At 51.8% G+C, this 21,239-nt stretch overlaps 2 protein-coding genes across 5 annotated transcripts in view; both read left to right on the top strand.

Moving 5' to 3' along the window:
• The window catches only part of Mgrn1 (mahogunin ring finger 1), a 49,201-nt gene extending 30,696 nt beyond the window's left edge, over window positions 1–18,505 (top strand). The window contains exons 9-18 of one of the 4 annotated variants that reach the window (XM_057773486.1): window positions 981–1,049; window positions 2,374–2,533; window positions 4,971–5,080; window positions 6,735–6,800; window positions 8,186–8,412; window positions 10,261–10,384; window positions 10,664–10,706; window positions 12,196–12,294; window positions 14,448–14,492; window positions 17,011–17,150. In XM_057773486.1, the coding sequence (XP_057629469.1) occupies window positions 981–1,049; window positions 2,374–2,533; window positions 4,971–5,080; window positions 6,735–6,800; window positions 8,186–8,412; window positions 10,261–10,384; window positions 10,664–10,706; window positions 12,196–12,294; window positions 14,448–14,488 (939 nt within the window). In that variant the 3' untranslated portion in view covers window positions 14,489–14,492; window positions 17,011–17,150. Of the gene's footprint in view, window positions 1–980; window positions 1,050–2,373; window positions 2,534–4,970; window positions 5,081–6,734; window positions 6,801–8,185; window positions 8,413–10,260; window positions 10,385–10,663; window positions 10,707–12,195; window positions 12,295–14,447; window positions 14,493–17,010 lie in introns of all 4 variants that reach the window. The other 3 variants (XM_057773484.1, XM_057773487.1, XM_057773485.1) reach the window with 3 other exon arrangements.
• Window positions 18,506–18,655: 150 nt separating this feature from the next.
• Window positions 18,656–21,092, top strand: Nudt16l1 (nudix hydrolase 16 like 1). The gene is made up of 3 exons (XM_057773488.1): window positions 18,656–19,428; window positions 19,512–19,772; window positions 20,257–21,092. The coding sequence occupies exons 1-3, from the start codon at window positions 19,198–19,200 to the stop codon at window positions 20,476–20,478; spliced, it is 714 nt and encodes a 237-aa protein (XP_057629471.1). The 5' UTR covers window positions 18,656–19,197; the 3' UTR covers window positions 20,479–21,092.
• The last annotated feature ends 147 nt before the right edge of the window (window positions 21,093–21,239 follow it).

Here is a 21,239-nt window from a genome sequence, read left to right as displayed (position 1 = left end):
GGGCAGAGGAGGTTAGGAAAGACAGGAACAGAAATGTGGCAGCCGTCTCTTGCTTATACAAATTCCTGGAAATAAAGCAGCACAAGGTGAAGACTCGGTTGACTCTTTCAGCACCGGAGATGGGGAGGAATCCCAGGTACAGGGAGACTGGGAAAACTCTTGGGAATCACATTCTGTGATCCTACGCAGAGCAGTTACTCCTGGCGGCCTACTTGAGCAAAATAAGAATTTAGTGGGATGCCTACCAGAACCATTTGAGACCTCGATCATGAGACTGATTGTCAGGCAGGAGCCTGTGTTCCAAGGCCATGTGTGTAACTACCCAAGTGCTAGAGATCTGCTTAGTTAGTGTAGGGTATAGTTTGTTAGCCTTTAAAGGATGGATAGAGTGAAGCCTGGCGGGTTCAGACCCTGATGATACCACTGGGGGTAGGGTTTTGTTTCCTAAAAGTCAGCTACGAGGATCCTGGCTTTCTGGATGGGTGCTGTGGCCCATGGAACTTTAGAAACAATTAACTTAGGGCACTTCAGGAGTGAACAGCATGAGGCCTTTTGGTCAAAACTAACTGGTTAGATACGACTCTCATGTCTTGTGAAAAGCACAGTTGCATGATTTGCTATCTGCTACCTACAGACAGCAGCTCTGGCCTTCTTGTGGGTGACAGAATGTGTCCAAAGTGTTTTTTCTCTGGTAATGGCAATAATTGTGGGCAGCTTGGGACCTGGGCTTCTGGGATGTATGGATGGGGGACCATTGACTTCATTCCTTGCTTCCTGTGTTGTTTGCTGACTCAGCACAGGTCAGGGTTCCCTGCTTTTTTTTCCTGGCATTTGCCCTTCTTCAGGAGGAGGGATTCAACAGGTACCACAGACTTTCAGCCACACTGTCCCTGGAACCTGCGACTCTGGAGGTGGTCTACGTACAGGGAAGCCCACTAGTGGAGACTGACCAAACCCTAGCACATGTTTCTGCTCTCTAGGTGGACCGTGTCAGCTACCTGTTGCAGGAGATCTACGGCATTGAGAATAAGAACAACCAGGAGACCAAGGTGTGTCCTTGTGGGCAGCTAACTGAGCTCCAGGCTGGTAATATGCCTCAGGTTTCTACCTGCCTTTTAGAGGGCACATCATTGGTGATGGGCTGGGATTTCACAGGCCTGACCCAGGGCCCACAAGGTTTGATGGGAAAAATGCCTTTCCCTGGAGGTCCGGAACCCAGGGTCCATCATTTTCCCTTAATCTCCTTTTAGTAGTTAAGCTATCAGGCTTTTGTGTGTCTGACTGACTACCCGAGAAACAGCAATTCCAGCAAGAATGATTATTTCAGCTCACAGTTTTACAAGTGTCAGTCCATGGCAGGGAAAGTGAGGTGGAGCAGAGTAGCTCATGTCATGGCAGCTGGGAAGCAGAAGAGATGGGAAGGGTTAGACCCAAACTACGTGCCCCCGAAGTACCTGCCATTAGTGACCTACTTCTCCAGGGAGGTCCTCCTTCCCAGAGTTCCGGGAACCTCCTTTAACAGCTGGGTTTCAGATCCTCCAATCCATAAGTCTTTTAGAGGGACACTTCATTACCCCAACCACAGCAGAAGACAGCAGTTTTGGAATGTTTTGTCCTCTCCCGGCAAGTTGGCCAGCATCTTGTTAAATCACTAAATTTTCAGATCATATTTTTGGCTTTGTGAGCCATCTGTCATTTATTTGTTTTTTCAAGACTGGTTCTCCCTCACTGTGTAGCCTTAGCCCTGGAACTCACTCTGTAGACCAGGCTGGCCTCAAACTCAAAGAAATCCTCCTGCCTCTGCCTCCCAATTGCTAGGATTAAAGGTGTGCACCACTGTGCCGCGTTAGCCATCACTGGTTTCTATGGCACCTACTTGGTGCTGCATCCATAGCTCAGAAGTAGCCCCAGACGGTGTAAAGATAATTAAATGTGGCGGTGTTCCAATAAACAAGCAGGTCCGGCTAACCCAGTTATGTTTAAGGCATTTGCTCATTCACTTTTCAGGTCCTGGTGTGCTTTCTGAAAGCTCATATAATGAAAGTATTTCCAAGTTAGAGCTGCTCCATGATTTTGGCTGAACAACCCCGGCTGCTGTAAAGACGTGTTTCAGTGCAGTCCCTCCTTTCTCTGCTCCTAATAGCAGAGTCATCATGTTTGCGGTTGGGAGAGTAGGGTTCTTCCCCTCCACGTGAGCCTGGTGCTTCCCTCCTTGGTGTTTGCTCTGCTGTGCCCTGACACCTCCTACTCCCTTTGCCACACAGTCCCTGGGGATGGTGCCACACGGAAACACAGGGGGGCCTGCTCCAGGCAGCATCGGCCCACCTTCAGGCTCTTGTGAAGCCACTGACACACAGGCCCTTGTCTCCACAGCCTTCCGATGACGAGAACAGTGACAACAGCAGTGAGTGTGTGGTGTGCCTGTCAGACCTGCGGGACACGCTGATCCTGCCCTGCCGCCACCTGTGCCTTTGCACTTCCTGTGCTGACACACTGCGGTACCAGGCCAACAACTGCCCCATCTGCCGGCTGCGTGAGCATTACCCGGGGCCCTGTTGTGGAAGATGCAGGATCCAGTCTGGGGACCACCACTCCCTATTGCACAAGAATAGAAACTCCATGAGTTTTTGTTGTTGTTTTTTTTTTTTTTTTTTTTTTTGGTTTTTCGAGACAGGGTTTCTCTGTAGCTTTGGTGCCTGTCCCGGAACTAGCTCTTGTAGACCAGGCTGGCCTCGAACTCACAGAGATCCGCCTGCCTCTGCCTCCCGAGTGCTGGGATTAAAGGCGTGCGCCACCACCGCCCGGCCTCCATGAGTTTTTCATGCAAGGCATGATGTTGATCCTTCTGTCTCCAGGACAGGGAAAGCTAAAAGACAAAGAAGTGCTCCAAGGCAGATTCAGCTCTGAACAAAATCTATTGTTAAGGTTTCGTAGGAACTATTTTTGAAAATCTTACAGTGAGTCAAAAGCAGAAAATTGTGTTGGGTGGTGGTCAGGTTGTCTGCCAACATTTAGCTCATGGCTATAAAGTATCAGAAATGGCTTCTTCATTCGGAAATGGGGGGTTCGGCTACTGCTCTTGATCCCATTGTCTGAAAGCAGCCCACCATAGTCACTGTCCCCTAAGAGTTGGATGTGTGTCCATCTAATGTGTGAGTTTGCACTGTGGCAGTTCCATTGGGTCACAAGACAGGTTGCATATACAGACAAGGACAATATAGTACCTAGTCTGGGTTTCTCAGTGTCCAGGGGAGACCTAGCCTAGGTAGGACAGGGGACCATAGGTGGGACTGGCTTGGGCGGTTCATAGCTCTTTTTTCAAGGAAAGTAGACAGTGTTCCAGCCTAGATTTCTGCAGGTTTGGTGCCCACTTGTGACAAAGGAGAGGTCCTTTTCTTCCATACGTGGTCCCCAGTGAACAGGGTGGTACCCAGTGAACAGGGTGGCCAGGACCTGCATCTTTCTGGAACAATCCTTTCAGCACTACCCCTTTGTGAACCTACCGTCCTGAATACACAGCTGCTTAGGGTGTCCCTTTGTGAACCTACCGTCCTGAATGCACAGCTGCTTAGGGTGTCCCTTTGTGAACCTACCGTCCTGAATACACAGAGCTGCTTAGGGTGTCCCAAGACCTCACTACAGGCCTCAGCCTGGGCAAATTTTCCCTGCTAGTGAAGCTGAGCACCTCTACCCAGTTTGTCGTGTCCTGGAGTATTCTGGTAGTGTTGGTGGGATCCAGAGGTCAGACAGGGCTAGAGCAAGTATGTGCCCTAGGCTAGACTGTATATAGAGAGCATGACTTCAGTTCCACCCCTCAATGCGTAGCCTTCCTCACCTAGCTGCTGTGTATCCACGTATGGATGGTTGTGGAGACATGAGGCTGTTGTAGGAACCCCAGATGAACAGGGCACACAGGCTGTGTGTGGGCTTGTTTGTTTTTTTTTGTTGTTTTTCGAGACAGGGTTTCTTTGTGTAGCTTTGGAGCCTGCCCTGGAACTCACTTTGTAGACCAGGCTGGCCTCGAACTCACAGAAATCCGCCTGCCTCTGCCTCCCTAGTGCTGGGATTAAAGGTGTGAGCCACCACCGCCCTGATAGCTGTGTGTTTTTGTGTCCAGTGCTGGAAGCAGATGGGAAGCTGCAGAACAAACCATAAAAGTGATGGGTTATGGTCAGGATAGCTGCTTTGTGTAAGGCTGAGGTCGGAAGACTGGGAAGAAAGGGCCCTGGTGTAGGACCTAGAATGTACCAGAACTTACTGCAGGAACCAGGACTTGCCACTGGGCCTCTGAAATCTTCATGTGTGCCATGACTTCAAGTTAGGGTCCTCAAATAGGAGGTGGAGACGGAAGGTTCCCATCACAGACCAAGGTGTCACTGGCCTGTCCTTCAGAGAGAGTGGGAATCCTACTGAAAAATGCAGATGTGGCTAGAAGTGCCAGTGTCCTGTGCCTGCTGATTCTTCAGGGTGCAGGCTCCTGACTTGTGGCACATTTGTCACAGGTTCATGGCTTCACCTCTACTCACTGTGTCTAAGGAATGTAGCCTGGTTTCCTGCTGGGCCGCTCTTGTGGGTAGAACTGGCACTAGGAGATGACCTCTGTCCTAATTTGTCCTTTCTGCTGTATAACTAGTGATGTCAGTTGTCTCTGTGATAGACATTGCACTTCCCTGCTCCTGTTCTGCCTTCTGAAGAACTCACAGGCAGGAGCCTGTAGTCAGGAGATCTCTGTGGTCCGTGAGTGGTGGCCACAGCCTCTGTGACTTAAGCAGAGGTCCTTAAACAGCTGTTGATCTTTAGCTGCCCAGGACTCCCATCTGCTAAGGATCTCCTCCACCTCTGATTTGGAAACATGTTCCTTGTTCCTGGGCACTGTGAGCGGCAGTGTCCATAGTCTAGACTGTCCACCCATGCCTCTGAAGACTCTGTCCTTGTTCAGATGTCTCTCTCTCTCTCTCTTTCTGCCACAGCATTCCGAGCTCTCCTGCAGATCCGGGCTGTTCGGAAGAAGCCAGGGGCCCTGTCGCCCATCTCCTTCAGCCCTGTCTTGGCCCAGAGTGTGGACCATGATGAGCACTCTGTAAGTGCCTTTCCTCTTCATCTTGCCTGCTAGGCAGGCATAGCTCCCACTGCAGCCTATGAGGTATTAATCGGGACCAGGCTCTGCTGGGCAAGGGTGGGACCTCTGAGCTGAATGTTTGCCAGCATTTCCACTGTTGCTTTAGGCGACACTGTCTGGAGGGCACCTATATGTTACTGCCTGTGGGCTGGCTTCAGCCTCAGTCTGGAGGCTCTCTCCGTAGACCCACTGTCTATGTAGATTTTGCTTCAGGCAGACCAGAAAGGTCTTGTCAATTAAAGGATGGAAAGAGCAAGACATAAATGAAGAGATAAGACTCAGGCAGAAGTGCTCAGAGAGAGGGAGAGATGCCTAGAAATGGGTGGAAGTCTGCAGAAAGCTGCAGCAGTTAGAGAGCGAGGGAGAGCCCAGTCTTGGCCAGGGCCTTCTTGGGTTCCCATGTTATCTGTTGCAGGGACCACAGACTTTTGAAAGTCTTGCCTCCACTTTAAGAGGAAAGAGCAATAAGCCCTGTGGCCTGACATCCAGGGGGCATAGCCTTTGTTCCTGGAAGGTCTGCTTTATTTATTTACAATTAGCAAGTTCCCCAGATGCGATGCACTCTCACAGTAGATTTCTGAAAACTGGGCCAACATTTTTGTTTGATTTATCTTTCTGAGACAGAGTTTGTCTGTGTAGTGCTGAATGTACTGGAACTTAACTCTGTAGACCAGGATGGCCTTGAACTGATGAGTTCGGCCTGTCTCTGGTTGCTGAGTGCTGGAATTAAAGACGTGTACCACTGTAACTGCCTTTTGTCAACATTTAAAAGGACCCATGAAATGCAGATTTTTGGCTTTTTTTTTTTTTTTTTCAAAAACTGAGGTTGTGCTCAGACACCTGGACTCGAGGTGTAGAATCCCCACTCCGGTGGGTCATCCCCTGCCACACACACAAGGGCTGCTGAGACACCTGTGCCTTCTAGCGTACTAGGACACTCGCCAACCGTGTGCTTGCTGGCTGCAGGAGAGACGGCCTGAGGTGGGAATGCCCAGTGAAAGCAGGAATCTGAGTGTCGCAGAGACCCCATTCATGCTCAGCAGTGTGGGGCTGCTTGTTGTTTCTGTCCTGGTGGTTGAGGGACAGATAGGTCCCTTCCTGTTGGCCCTCTTATCCTGAATGAGCCAGTTACTGGGTGGGTATAATCTTGATTTGTAATTAGCCAGGAACTCTAATCTACCTGGGAACCACCTGCCTTTTGCAGGGTTCGAAGTACTTAAGTTGTTAGTGGGTTCTTGTTCTCTGCCACCTGCCCTGTGAAGTGCCCAAATGTGGTCTCCAGAGAATCATTAGGGTAATGGCGAGCCTGAGAGCCTAGCCACTCTCAGGTCACCTTGGCCGGAGCCCCAGACCATGAATAGGCTGGGCTGAGGTTAGGCTCCTCTCTGAGTGGGCACACTACAGGGCTCCCAGGAACTGGGTATTGATGTGCAGGCAGCCTGCACAGGGCCTCATGCAGAATTCTTCTTGTGTTGAGTGTGGTCTTAAGGTCAACCATAGTTATAGAATTCCTGGGCGTGCATGGAGGGCAGTAAACCAGAGGCCCGCCTCGCCCACCAGTCCCCATGCCATGTGGAGGTAGAAGTTGTAAAACATGTGATTTTTATTTTGACAGTGTCCCTTTAAAAAATCAAAGTCGCACCCTGCCTCCCTGGCCAGCAAGAAACCTAAAAGGGAAACAGTAAGTGTGTTTGGTCATATAGCTCTCTTTTTTGCCCCAGACCCTGTTTTTGAAACCAGTAAGTGTGGGAGGTCATTTTAACCCCAGCTACTCTGTTTAACACACTTTGTCAAATCCGCTCTCCTAGTCCCGGTGCCCCTGCCCAGGAAGGGAGTTTTGTGGACCAAGCAAAGCCGAAGGTCTGTTGGCGCAAAGCCAGTTCTTTGGTGTTGGTGCCAGGTGGTGGCCAACCTCAGGCACTGCCCTTCTCGCCAGCTTTGCTCGCCATGGCTTCTGAGTGCCCTGTTTCCCTTTTTTTTCTTGCTGGCAGTGGAATGGATGTTGAAGGTGGAACTGGTATTCGCTGCTCCTTTTTGCACATGTTCCCCCCCCCACCCCCGGCATGCTTGTCCGTCTTGCACCCCTGGCTGGCTATATCTTCAAGTTTGACTCTTCGGGCCAAGGACTCTGGTTTTCTGACATTTTCCCTGCACCCCCGGGATCAGACAGGGAGATCAAAAGTCAGGTAGCAGCCAGGCTGGACCTCTTCCTGGAGGCTTGCTGGCCTGGCAGGAGCCTGTTGAGAGCTAATGTAACTACTGTAACTGGGGGAGGAGCTTGGTTCATCTTTAAGTTGAAGGCATGTGGGAGTAGGTGAGAGTTAGCCAGAGGAGTAAGACCCACCACCAGTCTGGTGCATACCACGTTCCCTAGGGGTGCCGCCCCATCCTGTTATCCACAGCGCCAAGGGCGGGCAGGCCAGAGCTTCCTATAGGAAGCACTTAGGAGCCCTGCTCCTCTAACTTGGTTTGTGAGAGCCTATGGGAGCAATACAGCATAATCCTACAGCACTCCATGGCCTGACTGTTCTTCTCTGGAAGCTGGGCACGTTCCTTCTCCCTTACCCCTGCCAAATCCATCTATTCCTGATGCGGGGCTATGGTAGCCACGCTCCTACTGACACCCTGCTTGGGGTCCCCGGAGGCCGCATTCTCCTGGCCCAGGGCAGCACTGGCAACGCTCTCCTGCCTCTGGCATGGCTCTGCTCTGCCTGCTCCTGAGTTCTCTTGCTGTCACTAACCCCTCACACTTTGACCTCTGCAAGCTGGGAACAGCAGCTGTGTAAGGGCTTGGCAATGATGGAGACAGTGGCTTTTGTGGGCCTTGCTGATCATCTGGGTATTGGGTGTGTGCTGAAGCTGGTGGCTGAGGGACTCTTCAACAGGATAGCTTCTACTTTGCAAGGTAGCTTTTGACAGGAATTGGGGCTTGAGTCCCTGGAAGGTGGCATGAGCAAGACACAGTCAGCAAAGCAAGTCTGGGGAGGAGAATGTTCCATTTCTGGGGCTTCATGGCTGTGGGCAAGAAGCCTGGCTGGGCCCTCCTCATTGGCTTTGTCCCCACAGAATTCTGACAGTGTCCCACCTGGCTATGAGCCCATCTCCTTACTCGAGGCACTCAATGGTCTACGGGCTGTCTCCCCGGCTATCCCATCAGCTCCCCTCTATGAGGAAATCACCTACTCAGGCATCTCGGATGGTCTGTCCCAGGCCAGCTGTCCTCTCGCTGGACTCGATCGAATCATAGAAAGCGGCCTACAGAAGGGAAAGCCACAGAGTAAATCTCCGGACAGGTGAGGCCAGTGCCCAGTCTGCCTTGGTGAGGTGTGTTATCACATTGAGTAAAAGGGTGTTTTCTGCTGGCCGTGCGGCTACTTATGTGTGCATGTGAGAGACTGGCGAGGTTTATTGGTGGGTTTTACAGAACTTCATGATGCATGATCACTGGGACTCAAAATGTCCAGCAACAGGTCAGACCCTTCTCTAGTTGATGACAGCCAGCAACACTGAGCAGAACAGTACATCAGGAACGGTGCTGGGCTGAGGCTCCTAGTGCCCCCAAGACAACCGCTGAGCCATCTCTCCAGCCCTCCCCCACTCCTCTTGCTGGACATGTCGGGTGGTAAGGAGCCCCCAGGCCTGCCTCTGCTTAGTCCTTATCGTGCCACTGCTGGACAGAAAAGTAAAGCAAGGTTCAGGACTGACATCTACGGAATGTCCAAGACCATTACATACATATATACATATATATGTATGTATTTTATTTAGTTCGTTTATTTTTTATTTTTTTGGGGTTTTCGAGACAGGGTTTCTCCGTAGCATTTGGTTCCTGTCCTGGAACTAGCTCTCATAGACCAGGCTGGCCTCGAACTCACTGAGATCCGCCTGCCTCTGCCTCCCGAGTGCTGGGAATAAAGGCATGCGCCACCACCGCCCGGCTTTAGTTCATTTATGTAAGGCAGGGTTTCTCTGTGTATCCTTGGATGTCCTGGAACTAGCTCTGTAGCCTCTGCCTCCTGAGTGCTGGGATTAAAGGCGTGCGCCACCGTGCCTGGCAGTTTTATTACTTTTGGTTCTTGTGAGATACTCTCATGCAACCTAGACTGGCTGCCCTAGAAGCCCTGATCCTCCTGCTTCTACCTCCTTAGTGCTGGGGTTATAGGCATATGTCACCACTATGAGCTATATTTCTTTTTTTTTAAAAAAAAAATTATTATGTGTACAATATTCTGCTTCCATGTGTGCCCACACACCAGAAGAGGGCGCCAGATCTCATTACAGATGGTTGTGAGCCATCATTTGGTTGCTGGGAATTGAACTCAGGACCTCTGGAAGAGTAGTCAGTGCTCTTAACCTCTGAGCCATCTCTCCAGCCCGTGAGCTATATTTCTTTTGCAAACTTGAATCTTTTAATGACTGGATGATTTGGTGTTTGGAGTACAACTTTTTGTGCTTTTCTCTGCCCTAGTTATTAATCTGTCAGAGTTGGATTTTGTGTATCTGGTTGTTTCTGGAGTTTGTCCGAGGGCCGTGTGCATGCCAGCCCCGTGCTCTCTTTGCTGCAGAGCTGAGGGCCGTGTGCATGCCAGCCCCGTGCTCTCTCTGCTGCAGAGCTGCACCTTCATCTTTGGTACCACAAGGGTCCTCTCTAGTAGCACATTCCTCAGGCTGGCCAAGAGTCAGGCTTGCTCACTTGGAGACTAGCATGGGGTGGCCAGTCTGACTGTGCTGACTTCCTTAAGGAGCCAAGTAAAAGAAAGTATGTGTTCTGCAAGCTGCCCAGGCCCCTATACTATGAATACATGGCAGAACAACTCCAGAGACATACAGTCCCTTCTGCTGTTTGCCTGGGCTCAGTGTGTCCCTTCTAGTGTCAGGCTGTTAGGCCTGTGCTGGTATCTGTGGGGGTGGGAGGTTGTTGGGCAGGTCCACTTCTCTGGTTGTTCAGGCCTGTGCTGAAGTTCACCTCTCCTAGGGGAGCCTCTGTTGGTCAGGTCTGTGTTTTTGAATCTGTGCAGAGATGCCACCTCTCCCCAAAGACCTCCAGGTATGCATATGCAAAGGCTGCTGGCCCAGTGTGGCTTTGGCAGGATTGTGTTCCTAATGTAGCCGTTCTACAGCACTACCTCCTTCCTCTCCAGCACCCTGCGGTCTCCATCATCCCCCATCCACGAGGAGGACGAGGAGAAGCTTTCAGAGGACTCGGATGCTCCTCTCCCACCGAGCAGTGTGGAACTTGCGCTGCGGGAGAGCAGCTCCCCTGAGGTGAGGCTTGCTTCTGGTGAGACCCTGGCTGGGCCTCTAAGCACTGCCACAATGTGATGGTGATGTTACAGCAGACAAGTCAGTGTCCTTGACTATGGTGCCCTGTGGAGGAGTCACTTTGAGGGTTTATAAGCAAGACCACATGTGATACCTAGCCTCCAGTGACATCCTTGTGTCCTGGGTGGCAGCTGCCGCCCACTGCCCTTAGCCTAGTCTCAGGAATTTGGCCCCTTTGGTCTGAGGATGTTTGCACAAGAGCTTTTCCTCTTTGTCTCCTAGAGTTTTGGAACAGAGGAGGTGGATGAGCCATCCCTAAAGCAAGGTGAGCCCCTTCTCCAGGTCTGTCCTCACACCCTTGATAAACTTTGGGTCCTGGCTAGGGACAGTCTTCTGCCCCAGCTCTTACCTTCAGAGACCTGAACGGTCAGTGTGCAGGGGTGGTGGTAAGGGCATTGTGTCACTGGCCAGCACCTCATGTGTGTTCAGGAAGGACTGCCCGGGTGTGCGAGTTATTTGTCATGGTGTGTTCTGAAGTTGCCTTACTATCTCTTTTCCTGACAAATTGAGGACAGCTGATATCTCCTTACCTCTCTATAGTGGAGGGCTTAATGGGTAGCCTAGGAGACTTGGCTTCCCCCACTCCTCTTTTTTTTAAATATTTATTTATTTATTGTGTATACAATATTCTGTCTTTGTGTATGTCTGAAGGCCAGAAGAGGGCACCAGACCTCATTATAGATGGTTGTGAGTCACCATGTGGTTGCTGGGAATTGAACTCAGGACCTTTAGAAGAGCAGGCAATGCTCTTAACCTCTGAGCCATCTCTCCAGCCCTCCCCCACTCCTCTTGCTGGACATGTCAGGTGGTAAGGAGCCCCCAGGCCTGCCTCTGCTTAATCCTTATCATGTCACGGCTGGACAGAAAAGTAAAGCAAGGTTCAGGACTGACATCTAGGGAATGTCCAAAACCACTTGACTAGGACATGGCTGTAACTGGCAGTGAGGTCCAGAGAATGGTGATGTCTTTTTGTTTGTTTGTTTGTTTGTTTGTTTGTTTGTTTGTTTGTTTTTCGAGACAGGGTTTCTCTGTGGCTTTGGAGCCTGTCCTGGAACTAGCTCTGTAGACCAGGCTGGTCTCAAACTCACAGAGATCCGCCTGCCTCTGCCTCCCGAGTGCTGGGATTAAAGGCGTGCGCCACCATCGCCCGGCAGAATGGTGATGTCTTACTCAATCCGTGCAGCTGCTGTGTCGTGCCCTGCTGAGAGGTTCCCCCATGAGGTCCACTTGCAGGGGGCTGGCACCCTGGGAGTGAGGAAAGTGGCCCTTGTGAGGCAATGTGCTGTGTCTTTAGCCACTCTAGCCTGACCTTGTATTTCTGTCTTCTATCTCAGGCAGGGAGGACCTCAGCTTCCCACCTAGTGCCTAGGCTCCTCCCACCCTCTGAGAGTTCTTTACCTAGGCAGAAGAGTCACCTATAGGAAACAGGAATCAGGAATGCAGGCTCAAGCTGTTGAGGAATTGTGTGGGGCAAAAGTAGCCATGGTTCTCAGGGCTGCTTCAGAAGTCTGCCCTACAGCCCACCACCACTCAGGGTCATGGGGCCACTCCTTACTGCTCAGTTTCAAGGAAAAGCAAAAGACAGTTACCACCTGGCCCCAGCCAGATTGTTTTTGAAATGAAAGAAAGAAAGAAACCTTCCCACCTCATGGATGTGCTCCTCACTGTGGTCCCTGGAGTCCCTGCGGTCAGAGTGGACCACAGGGACCTGGCCCTGCCTGTGCGTCCTCATCTCTCTCCTCTACCTGCTGCAGGGAGCCGAGTGCCCTCTATTGATGATGTCCTGCAGGATGGCAGCCCCCAGCACCATGGTTGCAGCCAACCAGTCCCTCCTGCCGACATTTACCTACCAGGTAATGGCACCAAGTCTCGTATAGACATTTGGGCAGAGCCTACCTCTGTCTCTGAGGGTAAGGGAAGGAAAGGGGAGTTTCGAGTGAGACATGTTGTGTCCCTTCAGAGTCCAGGGCATCTCTCTGACTCTGAGCTGTACTCTGCTAAGCCGGCCCAGGACTCAGCCAGGCTTAGTCTGCCTTCTGCCTTCTTGCAGCCCTAGGGTTCTTTCCCACCCTGAACTTGGACTGAGGAAGGCAGGACAAGCTATTTGCCAAAGTACTAAGTCCTTTCTCTGGCTGCTGCCTGCGGAGGCCCAGGGAGGCCAGTCTTGCTCTGCGGAGGCTACAGTCTGCCTTCCTCTGTGGCCCATGCCTGTGGCTTACCTAGGCCACTACCCAGGTGTACAGCAGCTCATTCCAGCCAGGCCAGAGCACTGGGCGTGTGGCCACAGGCAGTGGGCTAGGTACTTAGTGTTCTTTTCTAAAGGTTCAGGCACAAGCTATCACTTAGTTCGTCTGCTGTCTGTTCTTTTAGGATGAAGTTCTCAGCTTTACACTTGGGGTTCATACTTGGGGCTCCAAATCTTGGTTATAAGTGGGTCTCTCAAACTTACAACTGCTTTGGTCCTGAGAATCCTGATAAACAGCTGTTTCACCTTCTGAGACTGGTTCTTAGAGCAGCCACTTAAGGAGATGGGCTACTCCACGTGTCAGGGAAACTCCTTTGCTCCCTGCTTGGCCCTGAGGTCAGTGTTGCTCACTTTTCCAGGGCTACTTGGTACTGGGTGATTGTGACACCCTTTGATGAAAAGGGCCTCTGTCTCCTGAATGTGACGTGACCCATAGAGGCTGATTGGGAACATGGGCCGTGAGGTGTGGGAGAGTAGCTATGGGTCATCTTACCGGAAGCATGTTTGGGAGCAGCATATCCTAAAGGGCACAATTGCAGTATGTTCCTTGGAAGCACCTCAAGTACCCATCTTTATTGTAAGCTTGGCTAAGCAGGAATTTGGGGGAGGTCCCTGGGTCTCTTGAGTTACCAGTATGAGCTTTGCTCCTGCAGGTGGACCTGAAAGCACAGAATACTTTATTCCCTCTGTGGCCTGCAGTACATCAGGACTGGTCACAGAGATAACTGTAGGCCTCGTTTAAGTGTACCAAGTAGGAGGGAGGCAGTCAGCTGGAGAGGGTTCTGCACGGTGACTGCTTCCGGATCCTAGCTGCTCTCCGAGAACCACCCCTGTAGAGGCTTGCCCGTGACAGAAGGCCAGCTTGCTGTTCCTGCACATCTTGTTGGTGCTACCATTGATGTGTTCAGCACTGGGGTGTGGGGAAGGAGTTTGTATGGTGGCTTTACACCTGCGTGTTTTTCCTTACACAATGACATTTACCGTCTGTTCTCCTGGCTCTTGTCAGAGGAGGCTGCATATCTTCATCTTGGTGAAGAGCACACATGCAGCTGGTGTCTTCACTTCTGACACTGGCACCACCACCTCCTGGTGCAGCTGAAGTCACTGAATCCAGTTCCCCTGGAGATGGGAAAACGAGGCTGGGGAAAGTTCATAAGACAGTGAGGAAGTTAGCCGGGCGGTGGTGGCGCACGCCTTTAACCCTAGCACTTGGGAGGCAGAGGTAGGAGGATCTTTGTGAGTTCAAGGCCAGCCTGGTCTATAGAGCAAGTTCCAGGACAGCTAGAGCTACATAGAGAAACCCTGTCTCAAAAAACAAAAGAAATCGAGTGGTGGTGACACACGCCTTTAATCCCAGTGCTTGGGAGGCAGAGGCAGGTGGATCTATGTGAGTTTGAGGCCAGCCTGGTCTACAAGAGCTGGTTCCAGGCCAGGCTCTAAAACTACAGTGAAACCCTGTCTCGAGAAGCCAGGAAAAAAAAAAAAAAAAAAAAAAACTGAAAAAGCAGGTGCCTCTGCCAGCTCCTCTCCATGACCCTGAGGCCTGACTCCATAGCCACAAGAGGACTGTGCCTGCTGCCTTCACACACACGTCTCTCTCGGCTAGAAAGCTCTCCAGGGTCTGTCCTCGTTGTACTTACTACTTGGTTTCAGCAGGCGATGTGTGGGCAGTCTGTTTCTAGAAAGTTCCTGCCCCTGCCCCTAAAGTCCATGTCTTTCTGCTAACTGAGCTCCATCTGTCTCTCCCTCCTCTCTGCACAGCCCTGGGTCCTGAGTCCTGCTCTGTTGGTATAGAGGAGTAAGCTGGTACGTGACCTTTCCTCCATACTTCTGCTGGCTTGACTGGGTGTATCTGCGGTGTATCTGCAGAGAAGAGCCCAATCCCCTGCAAGGTCTTTCTGGAGTCAGAGTCCAGAGCCCACTGATGGCTGCTGCACCTTTGTGTCTGAAAGGTGGCTTCCTGGGGTCCTGGCTTTGGAACCAGAGAGTCTCCCGTTCAGACAGGTGCCCATCCAGGCTCTTTGAAAGTAATAATGTAGAGTCGTTTGAACAGTGACTCAACCCAGGCTTCTAGAGTTCCTGTCCGTCGTTGGAGGAAGGAGTTGGAGGATCAGGAAGCCTAGGAATATGTGGACCAGCATCCTGGGGGCTGCATACAGTAGTCTCACTGTGGTTTTTAAAAACAAAAATTTCGTACTGGGGATTAAACCTAAGTAGGAAGCACTCTACTACTGAGCTACATCCCCAGCCTTCTTTACAGGTCTCTGTCCCTGGAGACAAGGTCTTACTAACTCCCTAGACTGGCCTTAAACTTGTTCTCTAGCCCAAATAGGCCTTTAATATTCATCCCTCTTTAATATTCATCCTGGCTTTAAGCAGTAGTTCAAATTTGTACCAGCCATGGGAGACTGTAGATCACCTATTCCCATCAACGCTCCTGTCTATGGAACATGTGTCCTCCCAGGTCTGTTGTGTCCTGTGGAGCTGGAGAGAAGGTTCAGTGTTTAAGAGCACTGACTGCTTTTCCAGAATACTCTGGTTCAATTTCCAGCACCCACATGGCAGCTCACAATCAACTATAACTCCAGTTCCAAGGGATTGGAACACTCTTCTGGCATCTGTGGGTACCAGGCATGCAACTTCAGAGTTACATGCAGGCAAAACACTCATACTATAAAATGGAAATAAAAGTAAGCATTAAAAAAATAATGCCAGTGTGATGGCACAAGCCTTTAATCCCAGCACTTGGGAGGCAGAGGCAGGCAGATCTGAGTTCCAAGGCAGTGAGGGCTACACAGAGAAACCCTGTCTCAAGACAAACCCCATTGCTTTCTGTCCAGAGGGCTTTCTTCATGCCTCTCTTCACTTGTCATTGTGGCCTCTGTCCCCTCTCTGGCATCCAACTCTCTCGTGCCCTGCTGAGCTTTCCTGTCTTGAGACCATCGTTGCCCCTGAAAACCTGTCCATCTTGTCTCTGGAGCCTTCTGTAGTAGCACGCGCGCACACACACACACACACACACACACACACACACACACACACACACACACACCACTCTTAGTCCTGTTAGATTGCTGGTTACAGAAACATCCCTGAAAGCTAGGCCCAAAGGTGGGGACTCTTTCTTCTTAAGGTTCTTTTTGTTTGTTTGTTTGTTTGTTTGTTTGTTTGTTTGTTTTTCAAGACAGGGTTTATTTTTGGAACCTGTCCTCGAACTAGCTCTTGTAGACCAGACTGGCCTCAAATGAGTTCCACCTGTCTCTGCCTCCCGAGTGCTGGGATTAAAGGCGTGCGCCAGCACTGCCCGGCCTTCCTAAGGTTCTTACAGAGAGGCTGGTAGCCTTTCATGTCAGGTTCCCCAGAAGAATGGCACCATGGCAGATTCAACAGTCTGTCTGGGAAGTGCCAAGCTGGTGTCCAGACTCTAGACTGCAGCTAGGGAACCTGGCCTGGTGTGGTTTCTTTGCTTTTGTTTGGGTTCATTTTTTTCTCAGAACATTCTTGTGCCCCTTAAGCTGTGCTCCTGAAATAACAGCGCTGTCGTTATAGCTTCTGTAGGAGGAAGAGACAGCTGTGTTGGAATTCAGGTTGGACTTCAGCAGTTAAACCTTAGGTCACAGCTGGGGACTGCACCATAAAGAAAAAAAAAGCCGGGCGCTGGTGGCACACGCCTTTAATCCCAGCACTCGGGAGGCAGAGGCAGGCCTGGTCTACAAGAGCTAGTTCCAGGACAGGAACCAAAAAGCTATGGAGAAACCCTGTCTCGAAAAAAATCAAAAAAAAAAAAAAATAAGAGGGTAGGATTGGTTTGTCTGTGTCACCGCTGCTTCTGCAGATACCGTTTCCCTGGGATAACACCACACAGCATCACAGAGTGGACCCCTGGAAGCTTTTTCTGCTCCAGTGGAGCTGCTTGCTCAGGCAACCCAAGTACCACCTTGCTTTGTTCCCATCTGCTCACTTTCCCTTGCTCGAGCTGCCTGAACTCCAGCTAACCCAGCTGCAAAGCTCTTGGCCAGACTCTGCTGCTGAGGTCCAGGAATGGTAGTCCAGGGCAGGAGACCCACGGGCCAGCAACCCACAGCTACCCTGTGCCTGCAGCTCTGCTGCCTGGTGTTGAAGGGTGCTCTGTCTCAGTGTAGGAGACAGATACCATTCCCTAGCCTTCAGTGAGGTCGCATCTATTCCTGCTAGATGGCATGTACCTGGGTTGCGAGGTAGAGGGCGCTAGGTGGTCCTGCCCCCACGAGGCTCTGGGTTGATGGGAACAGATGTGTGACCAACAGCCCATCATGACCCCTCCTTCCTCTGATCCCCCCTACAGGATGGTCCACCTCCATGGAGACGCCACACAGCCTTGGCACCACCACCTCCCCCTGGCCTCTGCTGAGTGGCTCTAGTTCTGAGCCTGGAGCTACTGAGCTGACCCCACTCTGAGAGCCTGGCTCAGCTGGTAGCACAGAGCCCTCAATATCCCCAAAATTGCCAGGAGGCTTCCCTGGAGCCCAGTGAGACCCTGGCCTCTCCTGTCTGCACGCCTGATGTGGCTTCTGGGCTTTGAGGGGCCATAGTGAACCTTGATGAAATTGCACAGTGGACTGCTCTTCCACACACCCTCCTTTCTATGGTCGATATATTTGTAAATGGTACAAGATGAAGGACAGCAGCTTCCTCCATGGGCCATAGGCCCTAGAGGGTCTTCCAACTGCCAAGGTTGGTGTTCTGAGCACTTAAACCAACAGAAGAGAATCTACCCAAGAAGTGAAGTTCGGGAAGGGTGGGCAACCCTGGTTACGGTTGATGAAGGAAATGGTGCCTGTCTGCCTGTCCCATGTGTGTCCTGTTCTCTACTCCCTACTAGTGACCTCTGACAGCCGGGGCAGCTGGGGCAGACCTCAGTGGTCAGAGTGTGTTAACAAGACAGCCATTGCAGTGGTTGGTACCCAGGACCCCTTACAGGCCCCGCTTCACTCCCTCCCTCACAGCCTCCAAGATGAAGATGTTCACACTTGCAGGGCAGCACTGCCCACCACCTGCCAGGGAAGAGCCTGAGCAGCTTCCATAGCAGACATCGGCAGTTACACGTCCTGTTTTGTTTCCCGTTGGTTAATTGTCTTAAGGCTCCTGTCCGAGCCAGCCTAGGAGCAGTGCCCCAGTGATATTTTGTTTCTTTTTTTCTTTTTTTTTTTTTTCTTTTTTTTTTGGTTTTTCGAGACAGGGTTTCTCTGTGGTTTTGGAGCCTGTCCTGGAACTAGCTCTTGTAGACCAGGCTGGTCTCGAACTCACAGAGATCCGCCTGCCTCTGCCTCCCAAGTGCTGGGATTAAAGGCGTGTGCCACCACTGCCAGGCTGTGATACTTTGTTTCTAAGGTAAAGGCCCCTGGGTGGCCCTAGGACAGAAGTGCCTAGGCAGTGCGGCTGACCTGGTGGGCAGGTATGGAACTGCCCTGCCACTCACCCAGGTGACAACTTGTAGCAATGCTTGGAGCCCCCCTTTTAGGCTCAGGGTTGCTTGAGCTCTGGCTCTGGCTCTGCCCCTTTCTAGCAGTGGCTGGCCTGGTCTCTGTGAACAGAGCCTTGTCTGCATATCCATCTGCCCTCTCCTGCTGAACGCACACATAATGCACACATGTCAGCATGTGCATGCCCACCCCCCCCCCTGCCAACACCCTGGCCTCTGGCCGTGTACTGGTGCCAGCACTTTGGAAGGTGGGAGGCAGACTTCAGACTCACATGTGCTATCATTTGATGGACCCTGATTGGCTAGTTTTGGGGTTGTTTTTACTGTATATTTATAGTAATAAAATCATGCAGCAATATTCTGCGTGTGCCTTTGTTCTGGCACAGCACCGTGGGCAGGTTTGGTCCTTGGTGTGGTGGCAGGACACTTAGTGGCTTTTGGTAACTCCTGACTGATTTTGGTACCACCTTCATTTGCTTGTGTGAGAAGAGCAGTGAGTAGTATACAGGCAAAGGTTTTTTTTTTTTTTTTTTTGCTATTTGTTTTGTTTGCTCTGCCTGGAGTGAAGCTGGACATGGTATTTAGCCCACCTCTCCTGAGCAATTTGGTGATCTTAGCCTCCAGGTACCAGACAGGTTGTCCCAGTTCTTACACCCATCCCCGCACTTCTGATGTCCCGCAGGAGGGCAAAGGGGGTCACTTAGATGCTTAAATTTTTAATGGCATGGTTTCACAGAACAACGGTGGAGCCACAAGCTCGGGGTCGAAGCACAAGGGGAAATCTGCATCCTCAGAGATGAAGTAGATATTAAGATTTGCAGCTGTCCCATTAGGGATGTCTGGGACTCTCTAGATGCTCAGTATATATATCTCACTCAGATGACCTGGCGTCTGCGCGGTGCATCTTGGGAATTATAGTTTTCTGGTCTGTGGGTGCGGTCATCTGTGCACCTTGGAGGGTGGTAAACGCCACCCTCTTGCCTGGGGCTCCAGTCTTCTGAGTTCTGCCCCAGGCTCTCAGGATTGGTGGGGGCGGGCCAATACACGTGGATGCGCGTGGATTGGGCCTGTGTGTCGTGGGCGGAGTCGCGCATGCTCATTTGGGCGGTGGGCCTGGAGCGTATCAAGATGTCGACCACGACGGTTCCGGAGCTGAAGCAGATCAGCCGGGAGGAAGCAATGCGCTTGGGACCCGGCTGGAGCCACTCTTGCCACGCCATGTTGTATGCCGCCAACCCCGGGCAGCTCTTCGGTCGTATTCCCATGCGGTTCTCAGTGCTGGTGAGGAGCTGGGTGGGCGAGCGGGCAGACACAGGCTTGGGGCGCCCTGTGAACCCCGCGCCCTGATCTGGTTTACCTTGCAGATGCAGATGCGCTTCGACGGGCTGCTGGGCTTCCCCGGGGGTTTTGTGGACCGGCGCTTCTGGTCACTGGAGGATGGCTTGAACCGTGTGCTGGGTCTGGGCCTGGGCGGCCTGCGCCTTACCGAAGCTGACTACCTGAGCTCACACCTGACTGAGGGTCCACAACGCGTGGTGGCACATCTGTATGCACGGCAGCTGACACTGGAGCAGCTGCATGCTGTGGAGATTAGCGCTGTGCACTCGCGGGACCACGGTCTGGAGGTGGGACCACTGCCTGGGGCCCGCCCCCATTCCCACTCCTGAGGTTTGACTCTGGCACCACAGAAGGCAACGATGGGTAACAAGTGTCCCGCAGGGGCCTCACCCTGGCCACGCTGGGTGGGAAGAGAGACTTGGGGCTGTTTACATTTGCCTTGCTGCCTGCCGTTGTCAATCCTGGGAGTGGGGCATGGGATCCCTGGAAAGAAGGGACGGTCAGGGTCTGCTTGGGAAACTGAGGACAGACCAAAAAGGCTAGGTGGTGGGGTTTGGGGTTGTCTCATGAGAGGTTATGTGAAAGCTTTTAGGGTTTATGGATACTCTGGCGGAAGGGGTTTAGGGATCCTAAATACCAGGGATCATGAGTGCTGGCAGACAGGGTGGGGAGTGCATAGGCTCTTCTGCTCCAGCCATGCCTGGCCAGACCCTGCCAGGGTCCTACCCCTGAAAGGAGAGCCCAGCCCCACCCATGCCCTCTGTCCCACAGGTGCTGGGCCTTGTTCGTGTCCCACTGTACACCCAGAAGGATCGAGTAGGAGGCTTTCCTAACTTCCTGAGCAATGCCTTTGTCAGCACTGCCAAGTACCAGCTCCTATTTGCCCTTAAGGTACTCAACATGATGCCCTCGGAAAAGCTGGCCGAGGCCTTAGCCTCGGCCACAGAGAAACAGAAGAAGGCCCTAGAAAAGCTGCTCCCGGCCTCATCCTGAGGAGGTTCCTGTGTGGATTCTTGCCCTCCCTTGGCTGTCTCTGCCTACAGGCCCTGGATTTCCCGAGAAGTGTGCCTTCTAGTGTGTTTGGCTTTGCACCCCTTCTGACTGCAAGGGACAAGCAGGCAGCTGTTCATCTTTACTGTCCCAAGCAGTCCCTGGGACCTAACTACCCTCTCAGGTTTGTTCAGTGGGGTGGCCTGGGCCTAGCTTTTCAAGCTGAGGATGTTCTCACTCATTCCAAGGCTCAGACTGTCCTGTGAGTCTGTTCATGACAGGTGGAGGCCCAGCTAGAGCCCACTTTTCCGAGGTAACCACTTGGTTGGTACATGGCTCCTGGATTGGTGAGGGGTTTCATTCAATGGAGATGACCCATGTTAGACCACTCCTTTCCTTAGCCCAGAACCTGATCCAGCTTGCAATAGGCTGTTATTCATTTGGGTTGTTGTTGGATTTTTCTGTTAGATTTTTCTTTCTTGGTGTGTAAACTGTGGGTTGCTTTCAGAGTGGCTGTGTCCCACATGGTTTGGTTCCTCCTCCCCAGAAGGGCTCAACTCTGTGGAACTGAGGAAACAAGAAGACAATAAAGCCATTCCTCTGATGCTCACATTTGCTTCTGGGTGGCATGGCGACATCTTTCTTTGAGGTGTGTGGAGGTTGGGTTCAAGAACACGATAGGACTCTGAGCCCTAAAGACAAGCAGTCTGGCCCTTGTGGTGTGGCGTAGATGGAAGCACAGACTTGATGTGCAGAAGAAAAAC

This window comes from Chionomys nivalis, chromosome 7 (genome assembly GCF_950005125.1).
Source record: "Chionomys nivalis chromosome 7, mChiNiv1.1, whole genome shotgun sequence".
Lineage (NCBI taxonomy): Eukaryota > Metazoa > Chordata > Mammalia > Rodentia > Cricetidae > Chionomys > Chionomys nivalis.
Note: the sequence above shows the minus strand (reverse complement) of the source record. Positions and strands in the feature narration are given on the sequence as shown.